Here is a 16722-nt window from a genome sequence, read left to right as displayed (position 1 = left end):
CGGACCGGGTTTTCGGGCCGGGCCGGGCCATGCACACCCCTAGTGTACAGCATGACCATACTCATTTATCTTTTGGCTTTTGTCCTTGTCCAAAATATTTCTTTAGTAGCAGATGCATTCTATTCTATTCTCGTTCTCCTTTGACTATTTGATCTCTACTCTCTAAAATATCTAATTATTTTCTCTTGTGTCTTCCATATTTATTGTGCCATGCCGAAGAAGATTGGCTTTCCAGTGATACCTCTGTGATATGGATTGTATTTCATTTTCCACTTCTCTTTATGTTTCTTGTCCTTTATCTTGGCAAAATCAAAGTGATAATTATTATAAACGGAAGATATATGAAAATTAAACATTTTTTTTTTCCTGAAAAGATTGCTGTCAATTTTAGACATCATATTCAGCTAGTTACGCATTGTTTTCATTTATCCCTTGCAAGTTAAGATAGAAAACGAAGCTTGAATTAGCATCCAAATTAATTAATCGTATAAATTAATTAGTTACGCGTCGCTCTCATGGAGAGAAATAGAGAATAGCCACTATTTAAGACTTGTTAGTTGTTATTCACCTTAACACGTAAGCATGTATGAATTAATACAGATACATGGGCCACAGCCAGTCAGCCACAGGTCCTCTCAATAATATTCTAAATAAATCGATTCCAACACTCTTCTTCCTATTCATTTACTCATTTCCAGTTCCTAAACAAAAAACAGTTCACTAAATCGTAACCAATCTGATTGGTCTAGACTTTTTATTATTTTTTAAACCCGCTTGGATTGCCATTTAAGCTCACAAAGACAGCACCAAAAAGGAGGCCTTGAGTTCAGTGATAAATCATCTGCTTATACTTCTTCCTAAGCAAAGACAACCTTCTCTGCAAGGGAAGCATTTCATCACTTCTCCCTAGTTTATCCAAGAAGGACACAATCTTTTTTAGTGTAACCAAAACCTCCTCACTCTCATATCCAAATTCCTTCTCTTGTATATCTAGAATCCTCCTAAGTAGCACAAGTAACTCACTCTCATCTTTACCAACTCGGGTTTGAATAGACACCAAACAGTCCAAAGCCTCCCCTGCCATGCATAATATCATGTTAAAATAAGAATTTTGATTTACACTCTCGCGGCAAAATGTAACAGGAATTATGGAAAGGAAAGGGGAACATACCAACTGGAAGAGAATCTTCTCCAAAAGTCTTCTCACGGATGCGCAAAGCATCCAGTGCCAGTTTCTCAGCTTCTTCATCTTGTTTCAAATGGTAGAGCGTAACTGCAAGTTGCAACATTGGAAAGCTGACTGACTGGTCATCGCTTCCCTTCTGCTTTATCATTATTTCCAAACTTCTTCTCAACAAGTGCTCGGCCTCTGCATAATTCTTCGATTGGGAATATGAAGTTGCAAGATTTATCATGTGTGTCACTAAGCTGGGGTGACCCTTTCCTTTGTGCCTCTCTGTGATTAATAAGCATTCCTCTAATAACTCTCTGCCTTCTTGTGCTCTTAAATAAAGCAACAGAAACCACAGTGGGTGCCAATTTTTACCATCAAGTCTTAGTATTTGATTTTCCTTGATGTTTTCTTTTTTTAAATATGAGATAAATATTACTTTAGTTGTCTGAATTTGTTATTTGAATGCCAAAAGAAATACTTAAATCTTCCATTCAAAATACCAAGGTTGTAAAAGTTTACCTCCCAACAGCATGAAGCAACTCAGCAAGATCTACCCTCATCTTTTCCATGATGCTGTCATCTGGCAACAAGTAATTGGAATCATTCATGACATGAAGCGCACGTTCATACAAATGGATTGCTTCATCTGACTTCCCTGCAAATTATATTTCATATCAATCAGTGCAAAAATATTGTGGCCAAAAACAAAAAGCAGAAAATGATGCGAATTCTATACTTGGACATCATTTATTTATTAAAAAAAAAAAAAAACTCATGCATGAAAGAGCTTGTAACCAACATTTGTCTTAAATGATACACCACCAAATAAAAAAAAGAACAATACACATGCGTGCGCACAAAAAAAGGAGGAGCAGCAGAATAAAGAAGAGAAAGAACTAGATAAAGAAAAGAGGAATATGTAAACAAAAATGAAGTTGCATAAGTGAGAATGTACAGTTACCTTGAGCACACTTAACTTGGGCTAGGGAAGTCATGGCCAATCCGATTCTTCCATCATTTTGTCCGTATGACTTTGTGTATATGTCTAGAACCCTAGAAAACAACATAAATACAGGTAAATATGCAAGAAAGCAGAGCCATTAATGCATTGAATCAGAAAGGGCCATATTTTTTTATTAGAAAAAAGAAGTCAAGCTCAACCTAGTAAAATGAGTTTCTGCATCATTGACTCTTCTTTCTTTCAGTAAAAGATTCCCAAGACCAAGTAAAGGTACAACCAAATCCTTACTTTCAGCACCTCTCTTAGACTCCAAAATAGTTATTGCACAGTGGTATTTCTCTATGGCTTTTGTTGCTTTTCCAGTTGAACCAAGAACCTTTGCCATAGCCAAATAGGGTGTGACAAGAAAAGGGCTGTCCTTACCTAAAAGAAGAGATGAAATTGAGAAAACCAGAATTTTGAAACTTTGAACATCAACTGCATCTTAGATGCAAATTTTTCCAGGTAACTATAACTGGACACGTACAAATAAAAAAGTTTGAAGAAAATAGATCTAGTTTATAGTGAAACCAAATAGACAATTAGCAGGTCAAACTAAACACAACCATTCAACAGGCTGTACTAAATTAGAAAACAAAACTTAACATTCCTAGCTGGAACATCCACTCACCATAGGTCCTTTCCATAATGTTGAAAGCCCTTTGATAAGTGTCCAGTGATTTTCCAAACTTGCTCAAAGTTGAATACATACTTCCCATATGCATTAGTATCAAATCTAGATGTGGTGAGTCATCTTTCAAATTGTCAATAACTTCTTTCATCTAGCATTAATGAAAATATGAGAACAGACACCACATAGGAAAGGGAGTGAAACACTATAAGATTCTAGAGGGAACTACAACTAGAATAAGTATGCAAATGTATGCCTTTCACCATTGAAATATGACTTCAACAGATACGTGGAACAAATAACTATTGGCAACTATAAGTATACAATTACAAACAGATATAGTCACAAGGACACTACTTCAGCATGTAACATGTCAAACAAATTGATAGTTCATAACTTGAAAGGTACCAATTATAAGCCTCATGTGTAAGAAAAGATACTCTTCAAGACTAAAACCATGATAAATTTGACAAAATCGAAAGTAAAAACAAAATACTCAAAAATGGGTAAATTGGATCAAAAGGAAAGCATACCGCATTCAACAGAGAACCAACAGTTTTTAGGTCTCCAACAGCCACATAACCCAACGCTATGACATCCAGAAGTGCAGCTTCTTCAATGCCTTTAGCGCCAGCATTCATCCGATCTTTTACCACTTCATAATTTGCATTAAGTAGGTCAACAGCATCATCCTTTTTTCTCACCCTAATCATTCTTTTCACTTCATCAAACAATTCGTTCAACTCTCTCTCAAATTCGTTTATTCTGCAGAACACAACTTGCACAGTCAAGTGTAACAAAGAAAATCAATGAAGAGGGACAGCGAAGTCATTTCCAGAATGGGGTAGTGCCAAATACAAAGTTTGTTATGAAAGAAACACAGATGGCCCATGAACCGCAAGCTCAAGTGGTGACAAAAAGCATTAGGGTGAAAACAATAAATACTCAATTGAGGAGCTACATTCATTAGGCATTAAGTGGTATTTTCCTTTCTTCCTGGTATCTTCTTCCTCTCTGGTTATCTTCTCTTGTTTATCTTTTCTTCACATTATTCTTATTCCAATTCATACACTTGGTCCAGGTAGTGAAGCTTCCCATGGAACTCCCCTGCAACTTGAGTTTCCTCAGCAATCAATATATATCTCTTATACTTTCAGCTACTCCTTGTAATTAGCTTACTCATAGAACTATTATACTTCATTTGTGCATTGTTCTGGTTTTTTTTTTTTCTTCATTCACCTCATCAATATATATACATCAAGGACTCCATCTCATAAATTAGCTTGTGCCTACCAGCTGTTTGATTAATTGTTCCATCAAGTGACATTGGCAATCAGATAATACTTCTAGCTATATCGATGGAATAAAACCGCTTTATCATTCCATGACGAAATTTATAAAATTGGTCTAAAACATTTTAGACAAAAATTCAGAAATACTTGAAAATCTGAACCACTTCTTACCTCTGATTTTCATTAGCATTGGTGCATCGGGAAGTCTCACCAAACTGCAAGGACTCAAGTGATGCTCTTGAGGCACAGAAGCGAGTAACAGTCTTGATGGGTATAATGTAAAGCTTTGAAGTGTGATTCTCCTTTCTGTTATTACTAATTGGGAAGCATGCTATGCTTTTCAACTCACACACTGAAAACATACGTGGAACCTCTTTGCTACCCCTAATAACAATAATAGATAACAAAGGAAATTAGATGAAGACTTTTAGAAATTATTGCAATTAGAATTAAATATCTAAAATAAACAGTAAAATCAAGAGCGGTGAGTTAGAGAATTGAAAGAGATAGAGAGAGGGAACCTGAATGGAGTGAAAGAGGGAGCAAGAAACGAAGCTGAAGGTTCCATTGTAGAAAGAAAGTGAAAGTTGGTGTTAGAGTTGGCATTCAGCACAGAGGCATAAACCGTGTTACAGGCTTACAGCAACACAACGAAACGGATAATGCGCTGCTAATGGACTTTCCTTTTTGTTTTTGTTTCCTCCTTCCGTGCGTGCAGTTTAAATTGGGCCACTTGAAAGCCCAATTTTAATAGGTCGCGCCTGAATACCAAAGGCGAAAAATAACACTAATACCGTAATACGTAGCGGCGTCCTGAAAATGAGTTTAAAAATTTTGGCCCGCCATGGAACGCGCCAAAAGGAAACGGAAATCAAAAGAGCTGCCTTACAAAATTCTAAAGTCCCCGCTCAGGCTCTCCTCAAAACTCCACAGTCAACATTGTCATTTGTATTTTGAGTCAACCCAATTACAATCCTTTCTTATTCTTCTCTTGTTTCTACAACATTGTTATTATTATGGTGAGAGAGCAAACGGCCGTTTCCTTCTACAACAAGATGCGGGAATCGGCATCCAAGTCGTCCTCCACGCCGCTCCTCATCTTCCCTTCAACCTCCGATGTCGACTCACTTTGCGCCCTCAAGATCATCTTCCACATCCTCGAGTCCGATGGCCTCCAATACTCCTGCTACCCGGTCTCTTCCTTCAACGAGATCTACAACTACGCCGGCCCCACCCTTGCCTCCGCCGCTGAAAACGGTGACTATGTCTCAATGCTCTTAATCAACTGGGGCTGCCACAGGGACCTACAGAAGACTCTCAATTTGCCGCCCTCCGCCCGCATCTTTGTTGTCGATAGCCACCGCCCCATCCATCTCAACAATATCAGCCAAGAAAATGAATCAGTGGTTGTTTTGTTTACTGATGAGGATGAGAAGATAGCGGATCTTGTTTACAGTTTTGATATTACCCTTGCTGAGTTGGCCAATGCGAGCTACATGTGCAGGGAAAGCAATGAATTGGAAGAATCCGAAGATGATTCGGATGAATCGGATGAGGAAGATAGCGAAAATAGCAACGATGATGAAGATGAACAGGGATCTAGGAGAAAGAGGAGAAGGGTTTCGGATTCTGATCCGGTTCAGTTTTTTAAGAAGCAGGTTAAGAGGTATTATAAGTTGGGGACTTTTCACGGGAAGCCTTCCGGGTGTTTGATGTATGAACTGGCTGATTCGCTACGTAAGAATACAAATGAGTTGCTGTGGTTGTCTTGTGTGTCTCTTACTGACCAGTTTGTCCATGAGAGGTTGAGTGATGAGAGATACTGTGACGGTGTGGCGGAGCTAGAGGACCGTATTAGATGTGCTGGGAACTTGGATGTTGTTACATCAGTCACTCTCAAGGATGGGACTAAGATTCGGGCACCACATTCCTGCAAGATTGCTTGTGAGGATGAGCCTAGGCTTATGTTGTTGAAGGAGTGGAGCTTGTTTGATTCAATGTTGTGCTCATCCTACATTGCAACCAAGTTGAAGACTTGGAGCGATAATGGGGTCAAGAAGCTGAACCTTCTGCTGGCTAGGATGGGGTTTGCACTTGTCGATTGCCAGCAGAAGTTCCAGTACATGAGTATGGAGGTAAAGAAGAAGATGAAACATGAATTTGAGCGGTTTTTGCCAGAATATGGACTCACTGATTTCTATTATAGGAGTTTCTTGAGGATACATGGGTATAGCTCAAGGGTGTCTGCCGCGGATGTGGTGTATGGAGTGACTGCCCTACTTGAATCGTTTGTGAAATCAGATGGTTCATGTGCATCCAAGCAATTCGGGGTGGCTTATGATGCATTGTCTTTAAGCAATCTTGATAAGCTCAAGGCCGGGATGCAACACGCAATTAGGATTCAGAGAGCTATCTTAAGGCAAGGTAGCACTGCGATTACAAAGAATGGGTGTATAAGAAGTGGGAGGAAGTTTCGGTGGGTGAAGCTTGAGGATTCGGTTGACACCAAGTTGCTTGGTTATCCGCAGGCATTGACTAAGTTCTGTTATTTTCTTATGGATGCTTTGAGAGAGAAGGGGGCACGGATGAAGCCTTTGCTTTGTGCTTGCTTGTCTCAAGAACCCAATAGGATGTTGATTGTAGGCGTTTATGGGAAGCCTCGCCTGGCCGGAGCTCAGGGGAATGCATTTGGGATTGCGTTTAGGAATGCTGCTGAGGAGATTGGAGCAGAGTTCTTCCATGAGTTGTTTGAGTCATCATGGATTCTTCTTGACTCTTCCACTGTAAATTCGTTCATGATCAGGTTGACTGAGAAGCTATGATGCTGCAACTCTGCTATGTATCTACTTCAAGGAAGTATGTTGACTTACTGAGAATATGTGGTAGTTGATGTTGAAACAAACATGTCTCTTTTTCTGTCTGTTATGTTATTTATAGCATATGTCCCAAATGTGTTAATTAGGTACTTTCATGTAAACCTATGTCCGCAATGACGTTTAATTTGTTTAAAATACCCTTAACGTTGCAATTTTCTCCCCAATAACTATTCTGTATGTTTATTTATACAACATTATATATACAGGGACTTTATATAACTTTTTGTCCCATTTAACTATTCTATATATTTATTCACCATGTTGTCATCTGGCAGAGGTTAGGGTTATGAATTCATCTCCAATTTCTTGGTATTATTATTTTGCTGCTTCATATATAATCCTAATTCCTAGGTTATGAATTGACCTCCTATTCTGACCCTAAATAAAGAGAGATATAGATACAACTAAGAGTTAATTTGTTCTAATGCAACTTGCAACCAAAGGAAAATAGTTGTTATAGGGAAAATTCATCTGAAATATTGTGTTGATGAATTTAGTGTGTAAAATTGGCAATTTTTCTTTAAGTAATCATCACATTGTGGGTTAGCTAGTCTCTATTGATAATTACTGTATTGGAATAAAGGGATGTTACTTTAATCTGTTGGATTCACTAATGGTTTGGTGTTTGGGTTTGAACGTGTGATTCAAGTTACATGGTAATGCTGAATCCATGGCTGTGTTTAGCATTGGAGGTGACGATGGTTCTCGAAGGAGGGATACAATCATTTTCACTTTTAAAGATGCAAAGATTTCTGTTTGAGTATGGTGATTTTATTCATGGACATCGTATAAGGTGAGTGGCTGCTTTTTAATTTGAATAAATAAGCCTTCGGTTTGATAATTCTTTTGGTTTTGCACTTGTATAGTTATATGAACTAAAAACTAAAGGGATCTTTTAACAATTAAAAATGTGGCCTAAGCTGTCTAATCTCTACATAAATAAAACAGGAGTTCTATTGATATATGTATCTGTTGCTAAAGCAGAATAGAATCCACTTAAAGGCAAGTGTTATAATATAGCTTTGTTGCATTATGTAATTCAACTAACATCCCAAGTATGATAGAATGCACTTAGATCGTGTTCCATTTTATAAGTGTATTTTCTTATGAATTTCTTTTTTTTTATTTTAATTATAGTTTTTGAAGATTTGTGAATCATCTAGAGAAGACGTTAAATTTATGGTCTCCTTTTTAATCTCTCTTTGTTTTTTTGCTTCTGATTGAACTAAGAACTTAGTACTAATGTGTTTATTAAGTTAAAAATCATGAGATAATTTTATTTTGTCATGAATTCTTTATTCTTGGATAGTTGTGACTTCTTAAAATCACACAGTCATGTATCCTAGTTCAGTTATTATGTGTAATGTGACTTACATCTAATTTCCTCTATAACAATAGAAGAATTTTCACTATCTTTTACAAAAATTACAAATATCAATTTTTCTAGGATTAAATCCAATCTTATTTTGGACAAACCCATCTTTTACCCAAGCTAGATTTAGAACCTATTTTGAACCTATTTTGGACATACTCCTTAGATTTACAACTACTAAGTGCTCATTCAACTTAGCAAGAAAATTCTCTCAGGATTATGTGTACAAGACAAAAAAACATACAAAACAGCTTTGACATAATTTTTTGGTTTTTTCTTATATCTCTCTTTGTTTTTTCTCTCAATAGTTTTTATTGATATCTTATTATATGCCTTTGTTCATTGAAAAGAAACAAAAAAAAAAAAAAAAGATGAACACTGAAGAACAGAAAATTTATTGTAAAACTCTGAAAGAGAAAAGTAGCTTGTAAGCTATGAGAATCCAAACTGTGTGCTCATTCTTTGAATCAATTTTTGGCCGCTTCTTTAATAGAGGAGTAAAACTTCTAAAATTTGAAACTTGGCTTGAACATTTGACTTTTCAAATATCACAGCAACAGCAGCAGTGCCGAAGACAGCAACACTGATTAAAGCTAACATGCAAATAAACCTTGTTGCTTCTCTTATATCCTTTTTCAATCTTCTTTAAAGATCTGAGTTATTCATCAATGCTTTGACTCCAAATTTTATTTTTGACTCTTGATTTTATATCAGAGCTTTATAGCCTTCGGTTTCTTTAAATTTCAAGTTCGGTTCTTGTAGGAGAACATATTCAACAAATTACCAATGAAGCACTAAGATAAAAAAGTTTTTTTGATTTACCTCTTGATTTGATCTTAACTTCTGAATCTTAACTTTTGACTTGCTTGGATTTGATAATCATTTTTTCTTCTTTGATATGAACCTTAATGAGACTTTTTTTTTTTTTTGTGATTTCTTCACAATGTAAGAGAAGAGAGAGAGAATAAGTTCGGCTGCTTTATTTTTTGTTCAGAGAAGAGTGAAGTTTTCTGGCTTTTTTATTAAAATAATTAAAAAAATACATTATTTCCTCAAATACGCATGGTATAATTTATTTGCCAGAATACGCATCTCCATTTCATGTTAGGCAGCCACGAAATGGAATTTGCCCCCATCTCACTTCAGGCGCCCACGAAATGGGTCAGAAGACCAACTCATGGCCAGCGCCCAAGAAATGGACATGTCCAGGTAAGCGTCCGCGAAATGGGCTAATTCCTGGATGGTACACACGAATTGGACCCGGCTGACATTTCTAGCAGGCCTGACGCGAAAAGGAACTACTTCAGTTGTACTCCACACGAAATGGAGCCATGAATTCACTATAAAAAGGGGTTCGGAAGACAGTTTGCAAGCATGCTTGAAAATTTTTGGTGTCTCACCGAGGAATTTATCTCAAGCAACTCTCTCCTCTCTCTGTGTTTTCTTTCTTTCTAAAATTCTTTGTTTGTTATTTTGATGTGGTTATGGCCACCGAAAATGTGTACATTGTGTTATATCCTAATGGAGAAATTTCTGTTACATCTGAAGGTGTTACATTCGTTTGTGATGATCCGTTGTGGATAATGATCCCGCCGCAGTCGTCTTTGGAAGAGCTGAAGAACGTGATCTTGGTGAATACCGGTATAGTTGGAAAAAAGAAAATCACGAAGTTGACTTACAGAATGCCAGTTGCAGTGGCCAACTCGTTTACGTATCAGAAAATGCAGATTAAATCTGACCAACAAGTTTCGATGATGTTTTCTTATCATCGGAGTATCGGAAACATTTATTCGCTGGAGCTTTGTGTGTGTCTCCAAGATCTTGGTGGAAGCTTCTCTAGTTCCAATAATGTTGTGAATCATGTGGTGCAACCTGGAAATTTTGTTGCCTCGGATTTGGTGCCATTCTAGGATTGTTAGAGCTCCTAGTCCCACGTTCAACGCCTTTGTCACGCACGGACAGACTGGAGGAAATCGTTGTACACGTCCTCCCCCTTGTACCCGAGTTGCATCACCAGAGGGTATTGGTGGTGGGTTGGCAGACACTTCCGACGAAGATGAGATTGAAGATGATAGTGGTGAAGAAGCAGAAGTGGTTCCTGAAACCCAACCCGTTTACCATGACAGGGATCTTCCGAGTCGGGTTGAATCGGTTGGTGGGTCAAGCGATACTCCGGGCCACTATCTGTCCCTAAATCTCGGAGCAATGGGTTCGGCGACCGCGGAAGACACACCTAGCAACTATGCTTTGTCCGGTGAGATGGAGCTCGAGGTCGGTCTAAAATTTCTCAATAGAGAAACTGCCATGCTTGCCGTAAAGAACTACAACATTCGTAGAGGTGCAGAATACAAGGTTGTAGAGTCGGATCAAACTAGGTATGTATGTCGATGCAAGCAGTTTGGGGACCAATGCCGTTGGTCGGTTCGAGTTGCCAAGACAAGGGCATCCAGATTTTGGATGATTCGAAAATACGAAGGGCCTCACAGTTGTCTAGCAACCTCAATGTCACAAGATCATGCTCAACTTGATAGCGACGTCATCTGCCACCATATACACCCCATGGTACAAGCAGATGCTACTATTTGCGTAAAGGTGCTGCAAGGTTCAGTCGAGTCAGCATACGGGTACAAGGTTTCTTACAAGAAGGTTTGGCATGCGAAGCAGAAGGCAATTGTGAAGATTTATGGTGATTGGGATGAGTCATATGACCAGCTGCGGAGATATTTCAACGCATTGCAAGCTTTCATTCCAGGTAACATTGTCCATTGAAAGTTTTGTCAATTGTTAAGTTTGAGTCCTAAATGCATGTTTCTAATTAAGCCTCGTCGTGGTAGGTACAATTGTTGACCTCCAAACCCGCCCGAACTATGTCGGCAACACATTGGACCGTCAAAGTGTTGTGTTCCATCAGGTTTTTTGGTCTTTTCCGTCGTGTGTTGAAGCCTTCAGGCACTGCAAGCCACTTGTCTCGGTGGATGGAACGCACTTATATGGCAAGTACGCAGGGACATTGTTAATGGGCATAGCGCAGGACGGGAATAACAACATCCTGCCCATTGCTTTTGCAATTGTCGAAAGGGAGAACACCGATTCGTGGTTTTTCTTCTTATCGAATCTAAGGAGACATGTAGCCACTCAACCAGGAATACTGTTAATCTCTGATCGGCATTCAGCAATAAGGGCTGCTTTAGAGCGGCCTGGCTGCGGATGGGAACACAATGTGTACTGTGTGAGACATATTGCATCTAACTTTGCCACAACATTCAAGAGCAAGGAAGCCAAAAAGCACCTAGTCAACGCGGCGTACTCGAAGACAGCCGAGCAGGCACAGTACTACCTTGACTTAATTAGCAGCGAGGATCCAACCAACTCTCCCCAAATGATGGCCTGGATCCGTGGGTTAGAGCCGCCAAAGTGGTTACAGCATCGCGATGAGGGTCGTCGATACGGTCACATGACAACCAACCTGTCGGAGTGTATAAACTCAGTTCTTAAAGGTACTTGCAACCTTCCGGTGTGCGCTATTGTGAAGTCTACCTTCCATCGACTGAATGCATTATTTGTCAAGAAGGGTCGGGAGGCACAATCGCAGATAGCATGCGGACAGGTATTTTCGCAATTTCTGCAGAAGGCTATATTGGCAAACAGAGAAGGAATCTCCCAGATGCTTGTCACGTCGTATGACAGAGCCACGTCTATCTTTACGGTGGACGAGATAGCGGCCGTGGGGTATCAGTCACGGTTCAGGGTATACCTAGAACATGGCAGATGCGACTGTGGATATTTTCAAGCATTGCATTATCCATGTGCCCATGCGCTAGCTGCATGTGCACATGCAAGGCTTGATTGGCAGCGTTATGTTGCAGCAGTGTATCGTGTTGACAGCGTGTTCCGGGTTTACGAGATGGAATTTCCTCCAATGCTGGATGAGGAGTTGTGGCCACCTTACGTGGGTGAACGGGTTGTTCCTAACCTCCATCTCCGACGAACAATGGAAGGGCGTCCGGTGTCGACGAGGATCAGGAATGAGATGGACGAGGTAGAGCCAGGACCTGGGAAAAGATGTGGACTTTGCAGGCAACCGGGTCATACAAGGCGGAACTGCCCGCATATCAATTCCACTTAGCTTTGCATGTTTCATTTACATCTGTTTTGTTATCGCACGTTGTACTTTTTATTACCGTACTCAAGCATGTTTCTTGTTGGCATTTAACTTACATTAAGCTTAAAACACTGAGTTTGAGTTACATATGCTTTGAAACTTAAGTACCACAACCTTTGAATAACTTACATTCACACCCTAGAGATGCATCTAACAAGCACTGACGATTAAATAAAACAGAGAAAAACTAAACATACGGAACTTAAATTACATGCAACATGAGATGGGAATAAAAAGCACATGACTCTGAATACAACATAGACTCCACTAACGATGGTCGTGACCCAGTCTGCCACTTGTACCACATGAAGGTGGTCGAATGTCACGCTGGGGACGGCCTGTGTCCTCATCCTCCATGGAAGGATCAGCCCCTGCGAATGAAAGACGTCGGCCCTGCATGAAGGAGACATCATAAACTGGACGCAGAGATGACACTGCGGTGTCGGCGATAGATGCGGATCTCCTCCCCCCGAGTATGGGCTGTGGATCGGTATTCGAATGTGGAAGGGCAAGACTAAGATCTGTGGGTGTGTGGGGTGACGGCTGCTGAGGTATGAAATGGTCCAAGCCGTCGAAAAAGGAAGAGAAGTTCGTCCAACCAACTCTATCCATGGAATCAATCAAGTCCTGTGTGCCACCCCCCTGGGATGATCCACCGACCTCATAGCTACTCTGTTGTGGAATGAATTGCTGCATGGAAGGTGGCTGAGGGTAGTAGAAATCTCCGTGAGGATGAGGTTGTTGCTGTGAATGATGTGATCCGACCTCGGGCTCATCTTGTGGCCGATCTTGTTCGGGAAACTGTGCCTCCTCGCACCCCATCCCGGAAGCTTGTTGATGTCCTGCTTGTCGCGTTCGTCGGCGCCTACGGTCTTGTGGAACATCAGGTAACCTAACCACCGGTGCTCTTCCATACTCTACAGGTACTCTAGGAGGAATGTCATCCGTCCGCGGATCATGTAATGCTTCCGGGGCAGATAGAAACCTACGGGTCCTGTCACAGTACCATCTATAGTAATCCATACTAGGACGCAAGGTGTCAGCCCGATCAATGTGCAGACGATATGCCTCGGTTCGGCGACTAGCCCAAACCTCAAACCAACTTGACAAACGAATGGGCCACCACCCATCGTCATTTCGGGCCGACTGTCGATGGAATGTGTCGATATTCAACGGAGGGTTCGGCGGTCCTTGTCTTCCTCCAAACTGACGCAATACCCTGTCGATATTTAGAATCTCAATCCACCGGAATAATATTAAGGGTACAACCGAGTGATAGATGTCTCCATGAGGATGGCCAAGAAATTCAGCAGGCACTCTCGACAGAATACGAGAATCCATGTACGGCATCCAATTAAACTGCAAAAAGCGGAAAATAACGTAACCAAAGGTTTAAAGGCATACCCATATCCGAAAACCAAATAGAACATAAACCGCACCTCGTCCACTTGAAGGTTGTCCAACCTGAGGCGGTGCCTGAGAAGGCGTTGCTCAGCATAGTCATTGTGTCCCTTCTTTCCTGCCCACCTGATGCAAAGCCAGTACGTGCAAATAAACCGTAAAGTAAACAGCGAAGGAAAATCTATGATGTAAGTAAAGCTAGAAGGATATGACAAAAATTACCACACCTAGTAGCTAAGGGAAAAGTATGCGGAGTCGTCACATCTGGTGCCCAGAACGATAGCCTATAATAAATCCACGACATTAATAAAGTATGACAGCCACCCATACTTTCGACGGTGTAATCTGTTGCCAAGCACATGGCTCGATATAGCCAACAAAGACATGCGCTCCCCCAACTATAACTGCTGATACCATCAAAATCGGCAAGCAAAGGTAGGTAGCGTACATGGACTGTGTTGTTGGCCTTGTCCGGTAATAGCACGCCGCCCAACAAATACAGAATGTAACAACGTGCATACTGGATCATGACATCATCTGCAGCATCCAGCGGCATCTGCTGAAGACGAGTTCTAATCCACTTCAGCCTTATGTTATACTTAGTTGTCCCAACATGTCTGGGTGGTACATCACCGAGTAGCTCTTCGCACCATTGCCATATATCTCTCTGGTGAAACTTGCTCCATGACCTAAGAGTTCCACTAACAGGCTCGCCATCAATGGGTAACTCTAACTGCATAGCCACATCCTCTAGTGTTATGGTACACTCGCCCCACGGAAGATGAAAGGTGTGCGTCTCGGGTCGCCATCGTTCAACAAATGCACTTATCAGCGGATTGTCATACTCAAAACGCCTTATTAAGGACGCATAATAGAATCCTGCTCGTCGTAAATAAGGTTCAAGTCTCTGCCGCCTGAGATCCATGCTTGGATCCACCGGCTCCGACGTGAAAACATCAACAAGTGTGCCATGCGACGTCAGAACACGTGCGGGCTGCAACACCGAAACAGAGATGCCACACTTAAGTTTACACTACCAAATATTAAATAAGGATATAGACTAATAACAATATTAACCACACGTGACACTTACCTTATGAATCAAATGTGCGGCAATATGCACTTCGTCTAACCGATTAAGATTTTCTTCCACGTTCATACCACTATCATCCCCCATGTCTCACTTTTATATTCAAGCCACAATACAAAAACACTAGTCAACACTCACTTTTTTTTTTCCAACTCTCTTCCACGGTTTGCATTACCCAACCCTCTCTTCCACTATTTTTCATTGCATGAAATACTTGGTCCCCCCCCCTTTAAATACACAAACCATTTCAGCACCCCCAACCTTGCCTCCCCATGCAACCAATGCATGCTTGTACGGGACTGACGCACTGAAAATTGCAGCCTTCATCAACTCCCCATGCATTTCGTGCCTGCCACCATTGACATGGCCATTTCGTTGGCGCCGCAACCGAGGTCGCCATTTCGCGTCTGTCACCCACGAAGTGCCTCATCTCGTGGTCGCTTCACCTGAGGTCTCCATTTCGCTGGCGCCGCCCCGGATATGGCCCATTTCGTGGCTGCCAGAGGGGAGTTAGCATCAGCTACAGCTTTGTCAGTCTTTTTTTCAGCCATTTCGTGGGGGATTAAAGTGACATGGGGGCAAAATCCATTTCGTGTATGATTGCTGTGAAATGGTGCTGCGTATTTTGGCAAATATTTTCATCCATGCGTATTTGAAGAAATAATGTATCATTTTTACTTATTTTAATAAAAAAGCCGAAGTTTCCTTCCTTTGATTGCAACTATTTTCATGGGCCATGAATGAGTGAATGAGCTGATTTCTTTTATCATGGGTCTAGACTATCATTGGATCTTGTTTGCTTGTCATTAGACATGTTTGGTTTCTGTAAATTATTGCACAATAGACAAACCTAATCACCCACATAATTGGACTTTTAATCCAATAATAATGTTTAGTCATCATCACTTAATTTGTTATTATTTTTTAAACGGGTTAACCACCAAAAATGCCCTCGAATTATTCAAACGTTGACAAAAATACACCCAAATTTTACTATCGACAAAAATACTTTTAAATAATTTAAAAACACAATAAAAATACCCAACAGTAAATATATATTTTCAAAAAATACCTTAGAGATTGAATTTTGATGCAATTTTTTGCAAAAATAATTATAAAATTGAGATATTATTATTCTTAAAATTTGGTGATTTTTCGTTAAGTACATTATTTTTTAATAATTTTTTTGTTAACAACCAATAATACTTTTAAAAAATCACAAAAAAATATATACTTAACAAAAAATCACCAAATTTTAAGAATAATAATATCTCATTTTTCTAATTATGTTTGCAAAAAATCGCATCAAAATTCAATTTCTAATGTATTTTTTGAGAAATACATATTTAATGTTAGTTTTTTTGCAAGATTATCTAACATTAAATATGTATTTATCAAAAAATACATTAGAGATTGAATTTTGATGTAATTTTTTACAATCATGATTAAAAAAATGAGATATTATTATCCTTAAAATTTGGTGATTTTTTGTTAAGTATATAATTTATTTGTATTTTTTTATTAACAACCAATAATACTTTTAAAAACTCACAAAAAATATATATTCAGCAAAAAATTACCAAATTTTAAGAATAATAATATCTCATTTTTCTAATCATGCTTGCAAAAAATTGCATCAAAATTCAATCTCTAAGGTATTTTTTAAAAATATATATTTATTGTTGGGTATTTTTGTTGTATTTTTAAATTATTTAAAGGCATTT

At 39.6% G+C, this 16722-nt stretch overlaps 2 protein-coding genes across 2 annotated transcripts; one reads left to right on the top strand and one right to left on the bottom strand.

The window, feature by feature from the left end:
* Positions 1 to 527: 527 nt before the first annotated feature.
* Positions 528 to 4773, bottom strand: LOC107629043 (uncharacterized). Its single transcript, XM_016331729.3, has 9 exons — positions 4619 to 4773; positions 4269 to 4481; positions 3339 to 3570; positions 2806 to 2956; positions 2336 to 2558; positions 2136 to 2227; positions 1694 to 1829; positions 1172 to 1503; positions 528 to 1077 (listed from the first exon to the last, which is right to left on the bottom strand). The coding sequence occupies exons 1-9, from the start codon at positions 4663 to 4665 to the stop codon at positions 827 to 829; spliced, it is 1677 nt and encodes a 558-aa protein (XP_016187215.1). The 5' UTR covers positions 4666 to 4773; the 3' UTR covers positions 528 to 826.
* A 274-nt stretch (positions 4774 to 5047) lies between these two features.
* On the top strand, positions 5048 to 7144 carry CDC45 (cell division cycle 45). The gene has a single exon (XM_016331717.3). It carries the CDS (start codon positions 5114 to 5116, stop codon positions 6917 to 6919), a length of 1806 nt encoding a protein of 601 aa, XP_016187203.1. The 5' UTR covers positions 5048 to 5113; the 3' UTR covers positions 6920 to 7144.
* Positions 7145 to 16722: the final 9578 nt, after the last annotated feature.

This window comes from Arachis ipaensis, chromosome B1, assembly GCF_059453495.1.
Source record: "Arachis ipaensis isolate K30076 ecotype BB chromosome B1, ASM5945349v1, whole genome shotgun sequence".
In the NCBI taxonomy this organism is placed as follows: Eukaryota; Viridiplantae; Streptophyta; class Magnoliopsida; order Fabales; family Fabaceae; genus Arachis; species Arachis ipaensis.
The sequence above is the reverse complement of the archived record's forward strand: the minus strand, read 5'-3'. Positions and strand labels throughout refer to the sequence as shown.